Source organism: Sus scrofa, chromosome 7, assembly GCF_000003025.6.
Source record: "Sus scrofa isolate TJ Tabasco breed Duroc chromosome 7, Sscrofa11.1, whole genome shotgun sequence".
NCBI classification, from domain to species: domain Eukaryota; kingdom Metazoa; phylum Chordata; class Mammalia; order Artiodactyla; family Suidae; genus Sus; species Sus scrofa.
In genome coordinates this window covers 111,219,711-111,243,120 of record NC_010449.5, presented here as the reverse complement: position 1 = coordinate 111,243,120, position 23,410 = coordinate 111,219,711, and the positions used below count along the sequence as shown (strand labels likewise).

The 23,410-nt window shown below is 46.3% G+C and overlaps 1 protein-coding gene across 19 annotated transcripts in view; it reads left to right on the top strand.

The window, feature by feature from the left end:
* FOXN3 (forkhead box N3) overlaps window positions 1-23,410 on the top strand; it is a 417,615-nt gene that overhangs the window by 210,986 nt on the left and 183,219 nt on the right. For all 19 annotated transcript variants that reach the window (XM_021098352.1, XM_021098365.1, XM_021098361.1 and 16 more), the window contains 1 exon segment: window positions 20,031-20,167. In XM_021098352.1, coding sequence (XP_020954011.1) covers window positions 20,031-20,167 — 137 coding nt within the window.

Genomic DNA, 23,410 nt, shown 5'->3' with positions numbered 1-23,410 from the left:
TGCTTTTCCCCTTCTTTCTCCTATTTTTAGTATGAAAAAATTCAGACATATAGAAAAATGATGAGAGGAGTATGGTGACTGCCTGCTACCTAGAATCAATATTTGTTAACCTTTTGTGTTTGTTTCATCTTTATGTATCACTCGTAGGAACCAATTAGAAGAAAGTTGTTGGTGTTGTGACACTTCACCCTTCAAAACATCAGCATCAATCTCTTAGGAATAAAGATACTCCCTGGGGAGTTCCCCTTGTGGCTTAGTGGTAATGAACCCAACTAGTATCCATATTGATATGGGTTCAATCCCTGGCCTTGCTCAGTGGGTTAAGGATGTGGCATTGCCGTGAGCTGTGGTGTAGGTCGCAGACTTGGCTTGGATTCTGTGTGGCTGTGGTGTAGGCCGGCAGCTACAGCTCTGTTTGGACCCCTAGCCTGGGAACTTCTATATGACACGTGTATAACCCTAAAAAGCAATGATAAATAAGTATGTAAATATATATATATTTACATATATATAATTATACACACGCTCTCCAGGGTAACCAAAATACTATTATCACACCTAAGAACACTGAAAATAATTCTAACATCCTGGGCATCTATCCAGAGAAAACCACGACTCGCAAAGACACATGTACTCCAATGTTCATTGCAGCACTATTTACAATAGCCAAAACAACCTAAATGTCCACCGACAAGGAGCGGATCAAGAAGATGTGGTACATATACACAATGGAATATTACTCAGCCATTAAAAAGAATGAAATACCGGCATTTTTAGCAACATGGATGGACCTAGAAACTATCATGCTAAGTGAAGTCAGCCAGACAATGAGACACCAACATCAAATGCTTTCACTGACATGCGGAACCTGAAAAAAGGACAGACTGAACTTCTTTGCAGAACAGATGCTGACTCACAGATATTGAAAAACTTATGGTCTCCGGAGGAGACAGTTTGGGGGGTGAGGGGATGTGCTTGGGCTGTGGGATGGAAATCCTGTGAAATCAGATAGTTATGATCATTATACAACTACAGATGTGATAAATTCATTTGAGTAATAAAAAAAAAGAAAGTAATTCTAACAGCATCGAAATCTCATCCATATTTAGATTTCTTCAGTTGTTCCCCAGAATCTTGTAACTTTTTGGGGGGGTGGTGGGTTGTTGTCATCGTTTGTTTTTACGATCTATTGAAGGTACAGGCACGGTAGCTGGAGTTTGTATCTCTTTTGTCTCTTCAGCCTGGAATCATCCTACCCTTCTTTTTTCCCTTATTTTTTAAGAAGGTCAGGGCCAGTTGTTTTAGAGGATACTGCACGTCCTGAATTGGGCGGATTGTTTCCTTGTGATGGTGTTCACCTTGTCCCCGTGTCCCCTGGAAGTCAGATCCAAATGCCTGTCTCGGTTCTGGCTTATTTGAACAGTTGCCAGGTGGTGCTGGGTGCTTCTGAAACCGTCAGATCCCACCAGGTTGTCCCCCTGTTGGTGATGCTACGTTTGAACACTGACCTAAGGTGGTGATACCAGATCGCTCCACCGGATGCTGTGGTTGTTGCTTTTCGATTAGCCCATCATCTCCGGGGAGGTAATTTGGCTCTGTGTGTGTCTTCATTGATGATTCTTGCCTGAATTATTTCACTGCGGAGTTGCAAAATGGTGATTTTTCTAATTCTGTCATTAGTCGGCATTACAGTTCCTTAAAAGGAACTGTAATGACCAATGTGTAGAGGAAAGAATTGGTATAATAATCACCTCTAATGGGGGCAAAGAAATCCCTCTCTGTGAATATTGCTATGGACTTAGAGGGTTTTATTTAGTCAGTGGTTTATGATCAATTATAGACGTGTTTTGATGACCAAATTATCCCAGACTTGGCCACTAGGGCCTTTCAGGCTCCTTTTATGTCCTTTGAACAAGCTTCTTTTAGTCCTTGAGTACTTCCTTGCTTTCTTGCACAGAACTGTCTTAGGCTCATACGTTCCATTTCCAGACATGGAGTCATCCACTTCTCCAAAAAATCTCCGGTTCCATTGAGTGGAGAGTGGTGTTTAGAAACCCAGTCTGTATGCTGGCGGTGTTCATTGTAGCAGGGGTAGACAGATCTAAGGGACAGGAGAATCATGAATGTATTGATATTTCCAAATCATGTTTAACATTAGTGGGTTTATGAGTTCCGTGGTGGCTTAGCAAGTTAAGGATCCAGCATTGTCACTGCTGTGGTGTGGGTTTGATCCCCGGCCTGGGAACTTCTACATGCTGTGGACATGGCCAAAGGAAAAAACCAAAAAACCAAAGGACGAAAACATCAGTGGGTTTAAATCTTTGCTTTTGTGTTCACAGCTCTTTGCTTGGCTTCTGGTACTACTGATGCTATTAACACAGGTACCTTTTGCCTAACTCTATAAGATACATAAAATAGTTTCAAAATTACATTGTCTGTTACTGTTACTAAGATAATTCTGATTGAAACATACTATTTCTTTGTAGTTCGTTTGGTCCTTAGTATACATTCCTCTAAATATTCGGCCAATATTGAGTTCAAAAGCCACGTGACAAAATTCTTTTCCCTGTCAGGTTATGTTGCCAACTTGATCCTCTGGTTTGGTTATTTTCCTTCTTCAATTTTATTTGAAATTCATGGGGTTGTTTTTTTTCCTTCTTTAAATTACCAAGTCTACTGAGGCAAAATTTAATAAATTTGTAATAAAATGCACCTCCTGAAAGCATCTTGACTGACCGATGTGTATACACCTGTGTAACTGACTCCTATAGTGGAGATCAAATGTTTTCATTTCCACGGAATGTTGCCTTCTGCCCCTTTGAGTTCATCTCCTCTCCTCGCCCTCTGCCCAAGCTTCTCAGTAGATTAGTTTTACTTTTTCTAGAGTTTCCTATTAATGAAATGATACAATAGTATATTTTTTATTTATGGCTTCTTTTTCTCTGCATGATGTTTTTGAGTGTCACAAACGTTGCGTGCGTCAGTAATACATTCCTTTTTTATTGCTGAATAGTATTCCGTTTTATAGAGGTGTATTGTTTTTCCAGTCACCAGCTGATAGATTTTAGATAGTTTGCAGTATTTCGGTATTCGAAAAAAAATTTACCTTTATAAGAAAATGCTAAACTCTTTTCCAGAGCAGTTGTGCTGGTTTACATTCCTCCCAACAATTTCTGAGCATTTCATTAGCTTCTTTGAGTATTGTCAGTGGTGTTAATTATAGCAGTTCCCATGGGCATGTTAATATATCTCATGATTTTAATATGCATTGTTCATCTTTTGATGGCATTTTATTTTGAATAGTAAAATATTTCTTAGTCCTGAAGTCAGAATTATATGAAAAATTCTATTTAGCGAAGTCTCAGACTTATTTTTTCTCAGTCCTGCTATAGAAGATATTTAAATGATTGGATAATCTGCTCAGTGCTTGTGTCTGTGCTGGCGCTGGGTTATGAGTAAAAATGGAAATAGTACCTACCTTCTGAGAGTTTACATATTAGCGAGGGGAGACAGACATTAATCATATGGCCTCATAAATAAATGTAAAGTCATCACTTTGCTATGTGCTTATAGGACAGATAGAAGGAGAGGGCTAGGGCTTTTGTGTCTGGATTTCATCATGGTTTCCCAAGAAAAAAGACATTGTTTACGTGCTCCCTTCCTTAATACTGGTTGCAAAATTGCTAACGTGCTGTAACTCTGGGACCTGTAGCAACAGGCTCAACCCTGGGAAAGTAACCAACACCCCACTGTTGGCACCCAGGTCTGTGGAAGAGCCATGATACGCCTTTACTTGATTATTTGGTTTTAGATGAAGTTGCATAGGCTTGTTCCTTGCAGGGCCCTGGTTGAAACAGACGTTCAGCATTAAAAAAAAAAAAATGTTTTGCTAAGACCTGGTTTACATGCACTTTGTTAAAAGGTGTTCTTGGTTTTGTTAACGCTTTGGATCCTGACACTGGATTGGAACCATTTATCAGTGACTAAAGAATGTCAGTGTTACAGGTTCTTAATGGTTGTCTCCCCCATTTTGTCTTGTAGGTTTGTTAGATCCCTCCCCCGCCCCCATTCCAAAACAGCTCCTAGTTTTTAGATTCGAAACTTTGGTTTATGTTTTAATTTCCCGTAGGTCGCCCTAATCTAGTACAAAACACCAGTGATTTTCAGGGCTGAGGTTGACTGTTAAGTCTTAAATTCTTAGAAATTTTGATTTTATGTTGTTGTTATAATAATTGAATTCCTACCACGTAGCTCTTATCTACTTGATAAACTGTTTCAGATAAGATGTAGTTTCCATCTGCTGTTCTAAGACTGGAAACTTCCCTGACTTTGTCCTATTTGTAATTCTTATGCACAGTTCAAGCGACTCTGAAACACGGTAGAAATCATTGATGATGCACTTAGAAAGGAATTCTACAGAGAATATTTTTAGGAACAACATACTTTTCTAATCCTGTAATCGAGTTTTCGTGTTTGAAAGCTTACTCACTTTTTAAGAAGTTGAAGTTTGTTCTTTCAAGGTACACAGTATAGTAAGCGGTAATGGAAATATTGGTAGCCTTTTTCCCCCTGTCTGGTTGCTCTCCTCTGAGACTTGGAGAGATGGCCAGGGAATTAGTATGCATATCTTGTGCATGTAGATTCCAAGAGTGAAATTCTAGAGTGATCGGTGTGGTTTTTATTTTGCCAGTCACTGTCCTGGCAGGAGACAGATGGCACACTCAAGCTGAGGTAACTGAAGAGTGTTTAATAAAAGGCTAGTTGGCAGCAGTGGGCTGGGCTACAAGAAACCAGCAAGGCAGTTCCTGTTATGGTGCAGTGGAAAAAATCTGACTAGTATCCATGAGGATGTGGGTTCGATCCCTGGCCTCGCTCAGTGGGTTAAGGATCAAGCATTGCTGTGAGCTGTGGTGTAGATCGCAGACGTGGCTTGGATCCTGCCTTGCCGTGGCTGTGGTGTAGGCCGGCAGCTGTAGCTCTGATTTGCCCCCTAACCTGGGAACTTCCATATGCCGCAAGTGCAGCCCTAAAAAGCTAAATAAATAAATAATAAAATAAAATTTAAAAAATCAGTTTATTTTTTATTTTGGCAGGGCAGGGGGTATGCCCACAGCATGCAGAAATTCCCAGTCCAGGGGTTCAAACCCACAGCCATGACCCAATCCACAGCAGTGACAACGCCAGCTCCTTAACCTGTGAGCCAGCAGGGATCTCCATCTGAGGACCTTTCCTTAAATTAAAATACCTAAGCAGAGCCCCCGCATCTTTTCAGCTAGCTTCTAATGGTCTTCATTTTCAAGTATTTGATAATGACTTTGCCATCACTGAAGAATGGTACAAAATCAGGGGAGATTCCTCCCGAAGGAGGGCTGCCTGTTGGGATGCGGAAGACAGAGCTGGCCTTGCTGAGCGGAACGTACCCCCACAAGCTCTTACTGTGTATATGGAGAGGCCCTCTGAGCCGAGAAGCCTGGACCCCACCCACCAGGCAGATTCACCACGGCTTAAAGGGTCAGAGTAAGATTCCCATCCAGGAGTGCCTACGAGCTGTTCAGGTGTCCTCTGGGCTCCCATGGGCCTGGAAGGAAGCGTTACTGAAGTCGATGCCCTGTTTTGTTGCTGTTGTTTTGGGGAACAGCCGCATGGTTGAAACATCCAAAGTACAACACATCTTTCTGTTGTCCTGAAAGATCAATAACAGGGTAACAGTGCCTTACATGTGCACTGGTCAGTACTTATGCTGTACGTACAAGGACATGCCTTACCAGAAATGTAAGTCACAACCTCCTTCTAGTGTGTGGACCCCACGGGCTGTGTAGACCCTGCCCCAGCAGTGGAGTGTAATTTAGGGCTGGGTTTATGTTGCCAAATGAATCCAGTGTGGCTGACTCTAGCAGAATGATGTTGGAGTTTTAGCTTTTTCTCACTCATTTGAGAATATGGCCATCAAACCACAGCCCTTTCTCTCCTAATTCCCTTTCAGAATTTCTGTAGGGTTAGCACACGCTTTGAAGAATCTCCTTCCTGCCAGGTGAATTCAGAGACCTGGAGTCCCACCTGGAGAGGAGGGGATGTCAACATTGGCACAGACATACACAAGTTGCTCCCCTTTGTAGGGTTCTGTCTATCTTGGTACAGCCCTTTCTGTAGGTTCATGGAACCTTCTGAATCCTGTAGATTTGAAAACACTTCCGGAAGCTTGGATTTTCTCATGGAGGCAACATGATTTGGTGGAAAGATGGAGGCGGTTCAGAAGACCAAGGTTGGGGTTGTGGCTTTGCTTCTTGCTGATCAGGATCTGGGGGAGCCCCTGTCTCTTCAAAGCCTGTTTTTCTTGGCCATAAACAGACTTAATCTTCTCAGATTCCTTCATTGAGTCGTTTAGGCCACCTGAGATATTTGATCGCCCTTTGAAATTTTCTCTACAAACAGAAAGGTGATGTTTTGTCTGCAGATGATACGTGCCAGGAACACAAATTTAAAGTCCCCTTAAGAACAATAGTAACTCTCGACTGTTTTTCATCTGACGTGAATGATCAAAGAAAATGTGTGTGTGTGTCAGAAAGCGCTTGTGTACCCACACCCACGTAAGGATGTATATCCCTTGGTAGAGTAGACAATCCCCAAATCACTTGTGATTTTTTTTTTTTTTTCCTGCTCTTTTTAGGGCTGCTCCCAGGGCATATGGAAGTTCCTAGGCTAGGTAGGGGTCGAATTGGAGCTGCAGCTGCCGGCCTACACCACAGCCACAGCAATGCAGGATCCAAGCTGCATCTTCGACCTACACCACGGCTCACGGCAACACTGGATCCTTAACCCACTGAGCGAGGCCAGGGATCAGATGTGCATCCTCATGGATACTAGTTTGGTTCATTACCGCTGAGCCATGAAGGGAACTCCAAATCATTTGTGATTTGACGTGGAAGCGTGTGCTGGGGTTTTAATGCAGCTGGTTATCTACCTATTGGAGTTTGTCACAGATTCTCGTTTTGGTGGTGACCTGTTTGGGTTTCTGAGTCAACCCTCAGGCAAGTTAGTTAACTTGTCTGAAGCTTAACTTCCTCATCCTTCTGTCTACCTTCTAGGTTTGTTGGGAGAACTCAATGAAATCATGCCCCTAAGACACTAGGATGGTGCTTGGCACATGGGCAGTGCTCCATCAGTGTTCACGGTCACGGCAGTTTCTACCATTTCTAATCACGTGTGTGTGTGTGTGTGTATGTGTGTGTGTGTGTGTGTGGCCTGAGTTCCAGGTTGGCCTGACATGTAGGCCAGGTGACTCAGCAACATACTGAGTGAGCTACCGTTTCTCGTGTGTAGCATTTCCCTGGATACCCAAGGGCTGGCTGGTTTGGGACACCCCCGTTCATCGTGGTGGCCTGCTCTGAGTGCAGTCGGTGGGGATCTTGGGCAATACACCCAGCTGGCCTGCGTCTCCCCTCCCCCTGGGAGATCGGAGGGCACCGGCCCCAGGAGCCCTTCCCGAGATCCAGGTCAGGACCAAGGAAACGGTTGTCAGAGAGGACTTCTGCACCATGAGACAAAACGCGCCGCGTTGGGGTGCAAGCCAGCGGTTCTCCTCCATGCACCGAAACCAGAATCCGTGGCAGACTTTCTCTGACGAGCCTCTGCTTGGCCATCACGCCGCCTTGTGTAATTGTCAGTCATTAATTAACCTCCTGAGCTGCTGGTTGACTCCCTAGAGGGTGGGTCTCTGCCCCTCGGGCTGCAGCGAGTTCTTGGCTGAGCCAAGGAGCATCCAGCCACAGGTGTGCTGACCCAGGTGGCCTCCGTGGCCCCGTATGAATCTTCAGGGTCACCGTGCTGGTGGCCCAGGTGAATCCCCTTGGTGACCAGGGCTCAGGTTTGCCACCGGCCTTTCCAGGGGACACACATCCCATTATCACCAAAATCAGCCATTCTCGGGTGCGCTCTACAAATCCCAGGGTTGGCAACTCCGCTCTTTGCTAGGACCTCATAGGAACACACTTTGTGAGCACGGATTGACGACGAGGTTGAGGACCAGTGTAATTTGCCTTTGAAATACAGGCGACCCTTGAACAACAAGGGTTTGAACTTTGCAGTTCTGTATCTATACAGGTTTTTTTTTTTTTTCTCTTCAAAAAATACATTGAAAAGAATGTTGGAGCTTTGTGACAGTTTGAAAAAACTCACAGTCAAACTTGGTAGCCTAGAGATAGTGAAAAATTAAGAAAGATAATACACAATACATGTAAACATGTACGTTATTGATAGGGCTTCTGGTCAACAGCAGGTTGTTGAGTTTCGGGGGAGTCAAGAGTTACACGAGGATTTTCAACTGTGTGTGGAGGGGTTGGTGCCCCAACCCCTGCATTTTTCAAGGGTCAGTGGTACTCAGCCCTGGGCCTCAGGGACACTCAGTGTGAGACCAAGAGGGGACGGTTAGACACTGGTGGCTCAGACCACACCAAGGTTTTGCTGTGATTTCATGTGGTTCCTACAGTCAGCATGTCTTTGGGGGGAATTCTGTTCACTTATATTTTTTCTCGACATTAGTCACAGGATTGGTTTATTCTCTACTCCATCTCTTCTCTCCTGTCTTTACCTAGCACTTGATCAGACCTGTGTTCCTTTTGAAGCCTCCACCTGTTTCTTGCAATTTTCCCTGGACACCCTCTGCCCCTCCTGCCACACATTCAGCCCTGCCCTCTGCTCCCAATGCCACCTTGGTTTCTGTTCTTGTCTTGACCTGCATCTGCAAGAACTCAAAAGGAAACTTATAAGAGTTCCTTGGTGGCACAGCGGGTTAATGATCGGCGTTGTCACTGCTATGGTGCGGGTCACTGCTGTGGTGTGGGTTCAATCCCTGACCAGGGAACTTCTGCATGCTATGAGCAGGGCACTCCCCCGCAAAAATGGGGGAAGTTTATGGTGTCATTTGGTCCCTGTTGCCTCCCCAACCTGGGTCAGGGATGGGTTTGGATTTATCTTCTTAGTAGGGGCCGCTGCATCCGGGGCCCAGGCTATGTTCAGACACCACTTGTTGAAAACGCTTCCTTTGCTCTTGGGATGCTTGTGCTGGAATTTGGAGGCACCATAAAGGCAATTTCTCCTTCAAAGTGGGTTGAGCTGCTTATGGCAGAATACCATGACGAAGAGCTGGATTCCCAGCCTAGGCACTCCCAGCAAAGGTCCCTTGTGGCCACTAGGGAGAGTGGGTGGCCAGTTGGTCCCATAGCCCACAGCCGTTCTTTACAAAACCAGCCAACAACCCAGGGTGTGTGTTCTACTGCGAGGGTCTTGATGATTGTTCTAAAAAAAAAAAATAAGAGGCCCTAACTGCTAAGCTTTGGCCTGGGACACACCCCCCCTGTAAGTATAGCTCTTAGCTGGCCAGGCACATTCAGCGACTTTTAGTTACGGAAATAAGGTGATCAAATTATATGTGCCAATTAGATAAGATCGAATATTGAAAAATAGATGAGTAACTACTGAAAACCAGAAGATAAGATGGCCCGGGGGAGGGGGGCAGTTGTAATCCAGCCAGTGGTGTCTCTATCACCCATGTGTGCCTTTATCACCCTCCATAAAACATTACTGCATTACTCTCTGCGGCATTTGAATCACTTTTTAAAAAGTAGAGTTGCCAGAGAGAGTCCAAGTTCAGCCCAGAGCTAGAGCTGGCAGTCATCTTCTCCCCTCTCCACCTCCGAGTGTGTTTATAAAATCCTTTACTGGCTCTTAAACTTTTAAAATAGCTGAGTTGTTATTTCTGCCCGCATAAGGAATGGTGAAGTTTACCTGCCTTCGAATCTTCTAGCTTTAAGTCAGTTTACCTTTTACGTAAATTCCATGAAAAAGGCAATTTAATAGATGTCTTTTATTTCTATCTTACAGCCTTTTGCCAATGTGCTCAAGCAGTTTTAACTTAAAGGTTGTGGGTGCGTTACAGACAACAGTTAATTTTAAAATTTTTAAAAGGAATATATCCACGTTCTGAACTTTATCACATATTGTCCTTTCCTGTTTTATAGCAGGTGACAAATAAAAACTTTGTAAATTTGCATGTCTTTACTGAAGTTGTTAGCAGTTAAATGGTCAGGTAGGATTTATTTATACGTTCTGTGCGTATGTATGTGAGAGAGAGAGGGAGGGAGAGAATGGTTTGATGCTACAATATCTTGATTTCATTTGAGGAGTAATTTCACTCTTTGAGGTGCTGTAGCACGGCTGGTATTACAAGTATATAAAACCACCAGCTTTTTATATTTTGGGGGGAGTGTATGACATTTTTACGTCTCTTTGTCCCTATTCCTTCTTAGCCCGCCCAGGTACTACCGTGGGGTTTCAGAAAGGGAAGAGAAGTTGACCCTTATTTGCTAAAGGGCCCAAAGGACACATCGGTGAAACTAATTGGGAGGTCCCAAGATTTGGTTAAATAAAAGCAGTGATTTTTTTTTAAAGATGCCAATTCTTTGACTTTTCTGACTTGGAGTACGAAGATGTGTGCATGCATGTTGGCGTGCGTTCCCTTTTCTTTTTTCTTTTCTTTCTTTCTTCCTTTTCTTTTCTTTTCTTTTTTTTTTTTTTTTTTTTTTTGGCTTTTTAGGGTTGCATCCATGGTGTGTGGAAGTTCCCAGTTCCCAGGCTAGGTGTCGAATCAAAGCTGTAGCTGCCGGCCTACAGTGGGAACTCCTTCCCTTTTCTTTGTTAGAACTTACTAGTGTAGTTTGATAGGATTTATGAGTAAATCTATTTCAGGTGTTTTAATGATCGTTTCATTGTTAGTGATTGTTGTCATGCGCTAGGTCTTGATGGCCTTTGGCAGTTTGGAAACAGTAGTCTAGAGAGTACAAAAAAGAACTCATTTCAACCCAAATGAACACTTACTAGCTCTACCAGCCTTTATGAGTGGATGTGCCTCAGAGTTTCCCTCCGTTTGACCTCCTCCCCCGCCCTCAGTGGACCTCACAGTGACTGGCTGGCCGGGATGCAGAGGAAGGACCGGGGTAGCATCCTCATGGGTGACCAGGGAGAGATTCCCTGCAGAGCAAGAGCCCCCGCACACTCCCGGCACCTGCTCTCCTTCTGCCATTCCCACCCCTGCCCCACTTCACCTGCCACGTATCTCCTAGAGAGCAGTCTGGTTTTAGGCAAACCTTGGGGCTGCTTTGGTTTTATTTAGGTGTTAATGCAAGAAATGATTGATTCTTCCTACATTGATGAAAGACACACACACAGTCTGTCCAGCTGCTCCCCCGTCAAGGAAGTGTTCTCCACTAGAGATGCCTGAGACGTTCTTCCCCACCTGTCCCACCGGTGGTCCCTGGCCTCCGTCTCCAGGGATGCCCAGTGACGGGAGAGGGGCCTTTCAGAGACACCCGAGGTGCACTTGTGAAAGAGCCTGGTCACAGAGCACACGTGTCTGAGTGTTGTACAAATGACTCGTTCATCTGGATTTCCATCCCCATAGAACACTTGTGTACAATAATAGCAAGACAGTTGCAGGAGTGGAGGTGATGTGTGTTACTGGTCCTCCAAGGACCCATCATTGGTGCATTTGGCATCCTCAGGGGCTCTGTGTCCAGCTCCTGATGCCCACAAGCTGGGCTGGTCCTCAGGGCATGGGGACTGCCCTCCCTGCCTGCAGGGCCCCTCCCTGGAATGCAGCTCTACTGAGGCCCCCTGGGCCAGGAGCTTAGAGAGCTTCCTGTCCAGACCAGGTGTGTAATTTCTCTTTTCCCTTGCTCCTTCTGCTTTTAGCAAACAAACAAAAGGCACTATTTTGAGAGCAAAGTGGGACATGTCAAACCCCGCAAACAGTTCAGGAAATTCAAGTGTCTCATGCGACTCCTTTTTTAAAAAAATCTTTCTTCTGGAGTCACCGTCTCTCTTGTTATGGGAAATGAACAGTGATAGATCTAGAACATTCCTTATGATCAGTTTTGCTCTTTCTCCCTCTCTCCGTCCCTTTTTCATGTACTTGCCTAGTTCTTTGGCTTGTTTTCTTAATAGTTTTAAAATTCAGAAATCCACCGATGTCTTCAGATTATAAATTACAGAATTTTAGGACAGAAAAGGGCTTTAGGAATCACTCACTTGCTGAGCATTTTGTTGTAGGCTGATGTCCCTGGCACTTGTTCAAATAGCTTTTCTCTATTCTATTTGTTTTTTGAGGGTTTTGTTTTTTGTTTTTTAATACATGTATGTTTATTTGTTTGGTCTTTTTAGGGCTGTACCTGAGGCATATGGAAGTTCCCAGGCTAGGAGTTGAATTGAAGCTGTAGCTGCTGGCCTACACCACAGCCACAGCCATGCAGGATCTGAGCCACGTTTGCAGCCTACACCACAGCTCATGGCAACGCCAGATCCTTAACCCACTGAGCAAGGCCAGGGATCCAACCCACATTCTCGTGAATCCTAGTCGGGTTCGTAACCCACTGAGTCACAATGGGAACTTTCTGTGCAGTCTTTTTTTTTTTTTTTTTTTTTTTCCCGTCTTTTTGCCTTTTCTTGAGCCGCTCCCGTGGCATATGGAGGTTCCCAGGCTAGGGGTCTAATCGGAGCTGTAGCCACCGGCCTACACCACAGCCACAGCAATGCGGGATCCGAGCCGCATCTGTGGCTTACACCACAGCTCACGGCAACGCCGGATTGTTAACCCACTGAGCAAGGCCAAGGATCGAACCTACAACCTCATGGTTCCTAGTCAGATTCGTTAACCACTGCGCCACGACGGGAACTCCCCTCTGTGCAGTCTTTGATGGTTGTGTATCCTCTGTCTTCCTCTGGAAGTTCTGCATCCTAAAAAAAATGTCCCCTGCCTTGCCACCTGCTTCAAAATGAGGCACTAGGTGCATCCTTTCCTTAGGGCTACAGAAGTTTGGATGGATTCGCAAGCCACTGAAGTCTGGATTCTGGCCTTGTCTGGGGGCCGAGGAAGGGATTTGAGGGCGTGGGGTACCCTGCAGATCTGAGAGTATCGGCACCCTCCCCCAGCCCCCAACCCTCTTCTCACAGCCCCCCCACCAGGAGACCCTTCCATATCCCAGGCGGGCTCCATTTGCCCATCCTGCTTCTGCCCGCCCAGCTTTATTCCCATAGCTCTTCTGCCCACCCCACCCCTGGGCAGCATGGTGGGCGGGGCCTCTCCACCCTAGAAGGTGGCAGGTTTCAGCTCTGAAGGGCAGGGGCCTTTCCTGGGAAGCTCTGGGCCTGGTGCCCAGGGGCCTTGATGTACAAAGAAGTGACTCGAAGTGCCCTATCCCCCCTGGTTTCAGCCCATGCCTAGGTCTTTGCTTTGTTCTGTTTTGGTCCTTTCACTTCCACCTCTGCCTTGGTCCATCTGATACAAAAATGCCTTCTTCCATCAGACCAAGGAAAGTACCATCAGACAGTGGAAAACAAAGAGCCGTATATGATCTTTTTTTTAGATGATATTTGCATTATTTTACAGTTGGGCAAGTACTCCTCCATGAGGTCAGGGCCTGCATGGTTTGGAGCTTGGTGAAAGAAAGCTGGCTATGTAATATTTTAATCCTCATAATCGGGTGAGCAGTATTTGCTGAGCTTTTCTTATGTGCCACACACAGGATTATCTCATTTCATCCTTTCAGTAGTCCTATGAAGGTATTATTGCCGGTGTTGTTATATCACCTCTATTTTATAGATGAGGAAACTGAAGCTCAGAGCAGTTCAGTAACTTGCCCAAGATCACACAGCTTGAGAAATCAAAACCTTGGTCCCAAGTCTCTCTGACCCCAGGCCAACCAAGTGAGGGCTGCCCTTTGAAAACTCAATGATGTGCTTCTCCCTGACCTTTCTGATGCTTTGTGCTGACCCATAACAGAAAAATGGCTGTGTTGGGAAGCTAGAAGGACGTGGGGAATTGAAGGCGCATGTACACTAAGCAGTCTGTAGTAACAGATTCTCAAAGTGTAGTGTTAGGAGGCTGAGGGATGGTTTCATCTGACCGCCTAATTCAGAGCTGAGAAACAGAGACCCGGGCAGGGAGAGTGGATGGACAGGCGCAGTGATTTCAGAGGCAGTGATGTGAGGTGCAGCTCAACATATGCTCATCTGTGGGCTTATTACTGACGGGCTCACCTTCTCTAGTGTCTACACCGCATCCCTCCTCCATCCCCCCAGAGGTCCCCCTTTCCTGCCTTGGAGCCTTAGATCATCATTGGCCGCCCCTCCCCAATCCCACAGAACCCAGCCCAACACTCTTAGCCCCTTACCTGGTTTTAGGTTCCCACACTGCAGGAGCTTTGAGTCTGACCCCTGGGTTCAAGTGTAGGAGCTGTAGGGAAGGAGCCGCCACCAGTGACCTGTGTTTTTGTAAATATTTTGAAGCCCCCATGCCTGTTCACTGATCTCCAGCTGCTTGTGTTCTGCAGTAGTAGTAGGGCAGTGTCAGCGGAGGCCATATGGCCTACAAAGAGTGAAAACTCTTACTCTGATCCTTGAAGAAAACATTTACCAGCCCCTGTTGTGGAAGAATCAGTTGATATGAAACCTCTCACGCCTGACCTCTTCGGCTCTGCCTTTCTGTGCTCCTGAGCTTTTGCTATAAAGGTTGGGTCAGCAAGGGGACGGTGGAGGGAAGAGAATGGCATGTGTCCAGCAAGTTCTTTTAGGTACCTTAATCAATAGTTGTCAATACACAGGTGTCCCCAAGGTTGTATGTTTCTGTGCATGCCGGGTATGCCCCTCTCCTAATGTCTGACCTGGTCGGTACTCACATCAAACCATTATTCTTCCCTCTTCTTGACCTGCTGATTCTAAGCCATCGCCGGTCCAATCGCTTCTCTGAAATACATCCTGGAGCTGCCCTCCTTTCTCCATCACCACCGCCGCCTGGTCACCTCAGGCCTGGACTGTGGCATCAGCACCTCGAGGATCCCGGCAGGTCCTCTTCCACTTCCAGCCCATTTGTTTCACACGCAGCACCTTCCTGTCTTCTAACGCACCACACTCTTTATTTCCTTCCCAGCAGGCATTGCAGTCTGCCACGACCTTGCCTATGTGTCTTTACTCACTGTCTTCCTCCCCGCCCCAGAATCCAAGCTTCAAGAGAGCAGTTGCCTCTTTGCATTGTTTTGAATTCACTCATGTGCCCCCGTGGTGCCTGGCATGCAGTGGGTGCCATATGGATGAGGGAGTGGACAGGGGTGGGCCATGTGGAAAACGCCCTCGGAAAGGGCATTTCAGAAACATGCAAACGGATTGTTTCACATTCACTGCAAACACATATCTGACTCCCTGCTCCGTTGTGCTCGGGGTCCTGCCTTTATTAACCCCCATCCCCAAGCATGACCCCTCCCCTGCCTTGGGCATCACATTTCGGGGCGTCCTCCATTACTGCTAGAAGAGGGATTTATCCCCCAGAAATGGTGAGAACTGTGTTTACCACCTCTTTGGACCCAGATCCCCAGTAAGAAGTGTGTGTTACTTTGTGAGCCGCTGTGTACCAACCCCCAGGTGTGCTCCGTACACTGGCCACAGAATTTTCCTTTAGGTCAGGTGCCTTCTGTGCGCTTCTCTTTAGTTCTCTTCTTTTCCATGAAGGCAGTTGCGACCCAGCACATTGACTGCATGCCCCACTAATGTGTCATGGTCCACGGTTGGTAAACAATGTTTAAAATGCTTAACCTCAGGAACGCACCGCCTAGCGAAGAGACCGCAGCGAAGCCCTGATGCTAGACGGACTGACCAGTGCTGCCCTGGGCATCTGTGGCGCTGTGGACGCAGGGCCGAGATTCATGGGCTGCCCTAGGCGGCCCTGGATCCAGATCTCTTGGGGAAAACACGTTCGATGTAAGATTTAATTTAGCTGTTCTTCTTCCCTCTCTCTCTTTTTTTAAAAAATCTTTCTCACTAATCAGTTCTTTTTACACTATAGGTTCTCCTTGTCTTTTTCTTTCCTGTTATGTCCTGATGTTTTTATTGCTTAACAAGGAGTAGGCTCTTATTCCCCAGGTGCTTTTTGAATTAAAACAGAAACTTGGCTTCATCCGTTTTTACTTATTTTTTTCCTTTTCCTTTTTACATTAGTTTTCTCCAACTCTGTGTGTGTGTGTGCGTGTAAGAAAAATCATCCTTCACTTCTCCCTGCACAGACTTGTTTTGTCTTAAATAAATATATATATATTAAATATATATATTTTTAAAGATGAAAATGTGTCTATGAATAGAGATCTTTCTTCCCTTATTACTTTGAATTCCTTAACATTTAATCTTGTGTGGTCCTCGCAGTTATTATGGTTAAAAAAAAAAAAATCCGGGAGTTCCCGTCGTGGTGCAGTGGTTAACAAATCCGACCAGGAACCATGAGGTTGCGGGTTCGATCCCTGGCCTTGCTCAGTGGGTTGATAATCCGGCGTTGCCGTGAGCCGTGGTGTAGGTCGAAGACTCGGCTCAGATCCCAAGTTGCTGTATCTGTGGTGTAGGCCGGTGGCTACAGCTCCGATTAGACTCCTAGCCTGAGAACCTCCATATGCCGTGAGAGCGGCCCAAGAAATGGCAAAAAGACAAAAATAAATAAATAAATAAAAATTAAAAATTAAAAAAAAAAAATCTGTATTCTTTAGATGAGGTGCAGACCATTCTGAAAGCTCTGACTCTCAACCTTATTACACAACTCTAATCAAATTACATCCTTCTCTCCCGTGTTAGGGGCAATAAATGCCGTTTTTCCTGGCTGGGTAAACTTGAACATTCCCTGCTGTGCATATTTCCATTTTAAAAGTTTTCAAGTCAACCTTTGTACTATTCTGAACGGTTATGGGAAACCAAGGAGAACACTTGCAAATAAGATGTGGTGCCAGCCTCTTCCACGCTCCTTCCAGCCCTGCCTAGGGCTCTCCACTGTAACGTCATTGGCAGGATTAGAGGGATCAGCAGTGTCCCCATGGCTGTGTCCTGAAGATGCTTTTTTGCTCCCCCCCCCGGAAATTCTACGTATGAGATGTTGAAATTAGTGTCTGATATGTGAAAATCTGTCAGCAGCTCCAGACCCTACTTGCTGTGAGATGCAGACCTGATGAAGGTAGGAGCCGTGATGCTCCGAAGCCCAGGCAGGTGGCTACAGGGAACGGATGCTGTGGGCACGTGCTGACTGTGTTTGCAGTTAAACCTTAGCTTGATGACCACTGTGCAGAGACCTGGGCAAAAAGGAAGACTTCTAGCTGGGAGATTGTTGTGAGTCGGAATCAGCGTCCTGAGCAGAGGGGAAGGACCATGGCGTGAGGGGTGTGTAGAAGGGAGATGGAGGGGAGGTGATGGAAATGAAGTAGGGAAAGCGCTTCATTTAGAAAGTAGGGAAGCGCTTCAGAGGGAATTTGCTAAACCAGGACCAGCTCACGGGAGCTGACATTGCCACTTAAGCTGCCCATGGCAAGCCACTTCGCCGGAGGTCCTGCCTGCTGCCACTGTGGGCATTTGGTGCGTCTTCTATGATGGGAAAATCAGATATTGAAAGGCATGATAAGAGTTCCCATTGTGGTTCGGTGGGTTAGGGATTCCTTGAGGATGCGGGTTTGATCCCTGGCCTCAATCACTGGGTTAAGAATCCGGCATTGCCATGCATTGTGGTGAAGGTCACACCTGTGGCTCAGATCGGGGGCTGCTGTGGCTGTGGTGTAGGCTGGCCACTGCGGCTCCTATTCACCCTCTAGCCTGAACTTCATAGGTGGCAGGTGTGGCCCTAAAAAGAACGGAGGGAAAAAAAAAGGCATTGGATGGCCAGCTTTGCCTCCTTTCTTCTCAGAAAGGAGCGGCTCAGGACCACTCCTGCCATTTCTCCAGCGCCAGCAGGTGTGCGCTGGCAAGGTCTTCACAGGATGCCTCCGCTCGGCCCATGCCAGCCTCTAAGGGGGTCTTTACCTTGCCAAGGAGGAAACCAAGATTTGCCCGAGGCCACACTGGAAACGTCTATCTAGCTTTAGAGCTCCTGTTCTTGCAGCTCTGCCTGCCTCCTGTACCGGGATCAGTTACCTTTGGACCGCCCCCCACCCCCGGATGTCCCCCCCCCCTTTCTCTTTTGCTAAATAGTAGGGTGACCACCTAAACAGGGTACTGAGGATTAGGCGAAACCACATTCTGGGCTTATATTGTTCTTTCCCTTCATCGCTTTGTCATATTTTTATTCCCTGAAAAATTAACCGGCCCCACCCCGAAAGCCACCTCGATGAAAACAAAAGCCCCACGGGGTTCCCAGAGCTGAGATAATCTCCTGGCCGAAGTGTTAGGGTTGCACGTGGGCCCTGGGCCTCCCCCTGGCTCCTTCAGGTGGATCAGAAGGGTGGTCTCACCCAGAGGCACAGGGTTCTAGGGGCGGACCCCCGCTGCCCAGAGCATGCCCGGCTTTGGTGCTTGGTTCTGCAGTATGCAGATTTAGTCCGTACCGGTCGCCCTCCTCTGCCCCCCGCTTCCCTACCCCTTTGGCTTGGCTTGGCTTTTCTTCTGAAAACTGTGCTGAACAGTTTTTTCCCAAAGGACAGAAAGGAAGGTTCAGGGCTGATCGTTGGGGCCCTGCCTGCTTTACCCAGAAAATGTCATAAGCCCCCCGGAACTGTTCTGGGCTTGACCACGTACCCGAGAAAGGAAAGGCCACGTAAGGACACTGAATTTTCCAAAGTTGCAATCTTTCATGTCTTTAAACTTCCGGGAACTTTAGTGTGTAGCCCCAGGCACGTCAGCCCGACTGGGGTGGTGTTTGGGGTCAGGCCTGCACCTGGGGATGGGTGACGGGGGTGACTGAAGGCTCCAGCCCCTGACCTTGGCTTTGAGCAATTCCCTGTATTCAGGGCACCCATGTGGTTGATAGGAAGGAATTTTAATGGGTTCTGTGAATAAGTTTGGAAGTAAACTATTTAGGAAACTGATGACCGAAATAACAGATTTTTTAAACGTCTTTAAAGATTTTAGGAATAACTTAATTTTGAGTTCTCCTTCTAAGGGACTTTTGTGCACTTTGCCCCATAGCCTAGTTAAATGATTTTCCTGCGTGCTTTCTGAATCTTCCTGAAGTTCAGTAGTTGTGAAAATGAGAGAGTCCGTTGGCTGGAAGCATGGGGTGGGCACGGGTTTATATAATTTGACCTCTTTTCTCTCCAGATTAGTAAATATTTACACATGACCTTATCAAACAGCTTGGGTACATTCGGTCACTCGAAAGCCAGCCTTCCAAGCCGGGACTGCCCCTCGGCCTGCCTCCAGTTCCAGCGGGCCTCAGAGGAAGGTCTTACATTTGTTTTCTAATGTGCTGCATGCAGAACGAAAGCGTCCAGCTGAAAGTGGGTCTCAAAGCAAAGTCTCCCTCTTTCCATGGAACCCGATCAGATTCGCGTTGTAAATCTGACTTCTGCCAAATTTGACTTTGGAAGATTCAGGTCTGGAGCAGAATCCAGCACTGAGGAATCCAAAGAATAAATATGGGATTCTGGCCTTAGGTTTACCCCTGCGGCCTGAGTTCTCTGGTTTCTTGGGGCAGGTCATCACAGAATGCCACTCGAAGTTTAAATGTCTGTCTTTTGTAAGTAGGAAAAAAAACAAGCGGATCACTTTCCTGTTTTTGTCAAGTGGCATTGATGTAATATGGTTTGAAAAACATAACTCTGGCATTTTTAAAGCAGGCACAAAGTTTTGAGGCCGCCTCTGCCCTCTTTTTCTGTAAGCCCTTGAAATCTGGCAGATTTAAAACTCATTGTTAGAACACATAGGTTCTTCACAGCTGACACGGAAAAATAATAAAGGCATCTGAGGGTTTTGGTTAGTAGGCTATGAAAATTACAGTATTATTGTAGCAGCCTCACCTGGTAATAACATGTTCATTTTGTCAAACTTAATCCAAGTACATGGAAGCGCATTGTCTGGTGTTCTGTTGTCTGAGGACAATAGTACAATAGTTAAGGCCGGCAAACAGTTGCCAAAGAAGTGAGAGGCTTTGAAAAATTAGTAACTGTGATAAGAGCTATCCGTCTACTTACTGCAGAATGCTTACTGTCTCTGTGTTAATGACTTCTCTATTTTAATTTTCCTTGCAGAGTATCGGGAAGGGGTCATTGTGGTGCATAGACCCAGAGTATAGACAAAATCTAATTCAGGCTTTGAAAAAGACACCTTATCACTCACACTCGAATGTGTTCAATACACCTCCCGCCTCTCCTCAGGCATATCAAAGGTAAGCCATTCAGACTTTTTTTGGTTTTCATTTTCGTTTTGGTCCATTGGTGTTGCATTATTTTGGCAGAGACCGTCACTGAAACTTACTGACGAGTCTGTATGACTTGGACAATAACTGTAGATAAATGAGACCGAAGTTAAGCACCCTGGGAGGCATGTCCGTGGCTGTATTTTCTGCAAACCTTACCGCTTCTGCCGCTTGGGAGGGTGTGTCTCCTTCCCGAAGGCTTCCTGGTGGGTGGAATGATGTCTTCCTGGGTGGAAGCGTTTGCAGAGGAAAGTCGGCAGCTTCGTTGTCTGAGCGAGGGGCAGTTTGTTAGGATGGGAGTCCAGGATTGAGACAGGTAAGCAGTTCCATCTTCCCATCATCTGAGCGAGAGGGTCTCCAGGTGTTCTGGTGAAGGACGCACTGAGCTGTTGCCATCCCTGTCTCCATGGAGACGGTGCTTCAGGGCGATCGTTTTGTTGTGGTTACTTGGTGTTTACTTGGTGTTTGAAGCAGAACAGCAACAGCCAAGAACAGTCGAGACTTGGATTGCCTGTCACCACCCCATTTGTTTTAAAACTTTGAGGTCCTGGGTGCCATTTTCACAGAGATGTAATTGGAGGGGAGGGGATGTCACCTGTCACTGGAGAGAAAAAAAAAAATCAATGTTAGATTCTAAGAAAAAAGAGCCAGATAACTCAGACCTAAATTTTAAAACTGATCCTCTCTTACGTGGTGCTTGAGGTTGAAATCTATCCCTTAACTCTGTACGCGCACACACGATGTTTTAGGTTTATAGATAGCGTTCTCTTGTCACCGCCCCATTAAGAGATGTGATTCTTGGACTACAAGTTTATGTCAGTGGGAATGGCATGGATCCGAAGATGGCAGTAGTTTCACAGTCCACGTCGTTTGCAGGTTCTTGCTGGGTCTGGTGTTTGTTCTGCAGAAGGGGGCATAAAGTGATCCTCTGAAACAGCATTAGTGAAGTTCTTGTGCATCTCAGTTGAGAAGCATTCCATCACAGACCCTGGACAATCAGTCTTCAGCAAGAGATGGGGAGGAACAGCTGGGCTCTCTGAGAAGACTGCTGTATGTCTGCCTTTGCTAGGCGATTAGCGTGATGGTAGCCATAGCAACTGCAGCGTCTCCATAGTAACGCGTAGCGGAGACAGGTGCAGTTGCATCACAAGGCTGTTTGTTGCCTGGCAAAAGGACAGGCCATTAGTACTTAGATATACGCTGTTGCCTTAGAAACAAATAACCCTCCATAGCAACTACAGTTGGTTTGAAAGATTTGGGGGAAGAAAAAGGTTGTAGCAGCTTTTGTCTGTGTTCATAAAAATCAGCGGAAGCGTGCTTTATTGGAAATGACAACTTGAGGTCATAGAGCTATAGGAGATAAAATGGGATTTTCCAGAGCAGCCCAGCCAACACTGTAGAAATGTCCAGAAGGGCAGGGCCATATGCTTGGTTTTCTCCTGGAGGCCATAGCCACTCCTGAAATGGGGGAGAACTGGGATTGGAGTGGAGACTGGCTGATCTACACACGGTTGGTGGGGGAAGGGGGTGGCCCTCATTCCTGGAATAGTTCCCAGAGTCTCAGGTTTCTTTGACATTCTGTTCCCCTTGCCCTCCGAACCCCACAGAAAACCCTTCGCTTTCCTCCTAGTCAGAACCTCAGAAGGATTTCATATCCTTTTGCTTCTAAGAAGTTAAGAACATAAATGTTATGCACTGGGTTATATCGTTGGTTCATTTAGACCAGTATTTTGTTGCCAAACGCGACCCCAAGGGAAGCACAGTAATTATTTAATAATTTGAAGGATTAGAGTAGAGCTCTAGGGGCTGCAGGAGGCATATGTATACGATTTGGGAGCTGGCCTAAGCTTCACGACTTCATTTGATTTTTTTTTTTTTAATATAGGCATTAAAAAGGCAGATGAACCGGAACTTCTGTAATGAAAATAATTTCCAAACTCAAACTTCAGATCCCAGGCTGTCACAGCCAGTTCCTCTTCTCCCAGTTGACTGAGGGGAGGGGAAAAGTTTCCTTCTCTATCCAGGCCAGAGCTTAGATTTCACCTCCGTAAGGTTCCTGGATATGGAGTGAGAAGACATGGCAGATTCCAGCCTGCCTCTTCTCTGTCTCAGCTCTGTGAGGACAAGTCACTTTCCCTTTTTCAGGACTATGATCCCTTCATCTGAAAGCTTGGCATTCTCTTCTCTTTCCTCTAGTGTGTGAAATTGTACTAGTGTGTAAATGCTGGATGACTATACCATATTTGTTTTCTTTGTGTATGTGTATGTGTGTGTGGGTTTAGGGCCACAGGTCCAGCATATGGAAGGTCCTAGGCTAGGGACCGAATCAGAGCTGTAGCCGCTGGCCTAAGCCCCAGCCACAGAAATGCTAGATCCCAGCTGCATCCTGTGACCTACACCATAGCTCACCGCAGCGCCAGATCGTTAACCCACTCAGCAAGGCCAGGGATCGAACCCGAATCCTCACGTATGCTAGTTGGGTTTGTTTCTCCTGAGCCACAACAGGAGCTCCCTGTACAGTATTTGTATAGCGCACAGTGAGGTATTCAGTTTAGTTCTGAACTCTCAGGCCAATCGTGGATGTGACTTAAGGAAGATGGAAGTGGGGCACAGAGAGTCATTAAACGGGGACCACAAATGTCCACTTGACCGCTTCTGTCTGGGACCCCTGTGGTGCAGGGAATCACCTGCCAGCCCCGCAGCTTTGCTGTGTGGGGCACCTGGGAAGTGCTTGGCTTTCACGGAGCTGGTACTTAGCATGCCGAAGATGGTGATTATACAGACGGGTGGTTATTGCTAGTACTCGCAGGTGTGCCTGGCAAGTAGCGTTCTGAACCAAGCTGCAGGTGGCTGGAAACTCTGCAGGGAAAATGAGGCATCTGAAAACACTGCCCCCCAACCTCGTTCGCATCCAGATGTAATGCTGAGTACTGGGACACGGAGACTTGGGCCTCTGATTTGCAGTATAGTCTTTGGGATATTTGTTAGAAGCATCACCCCGATCTCTGCCTTCATCGTCACTGTGTGCTGTGTGTTGTTTGTCCTCTGTGCTGTGTCCAAATTGCTCCTTTTTGTAAGGACGTTGATTCTACTGGCTTAGGGGACTCCCCTATTCTAACACGACCCAATCTTAACTCATCACGTCTCCAATAACTGTTCCCAAATAAGGTCGCTTTCGGAGGTACTGGTGGCCAGGACTTGAATGTCAATTTG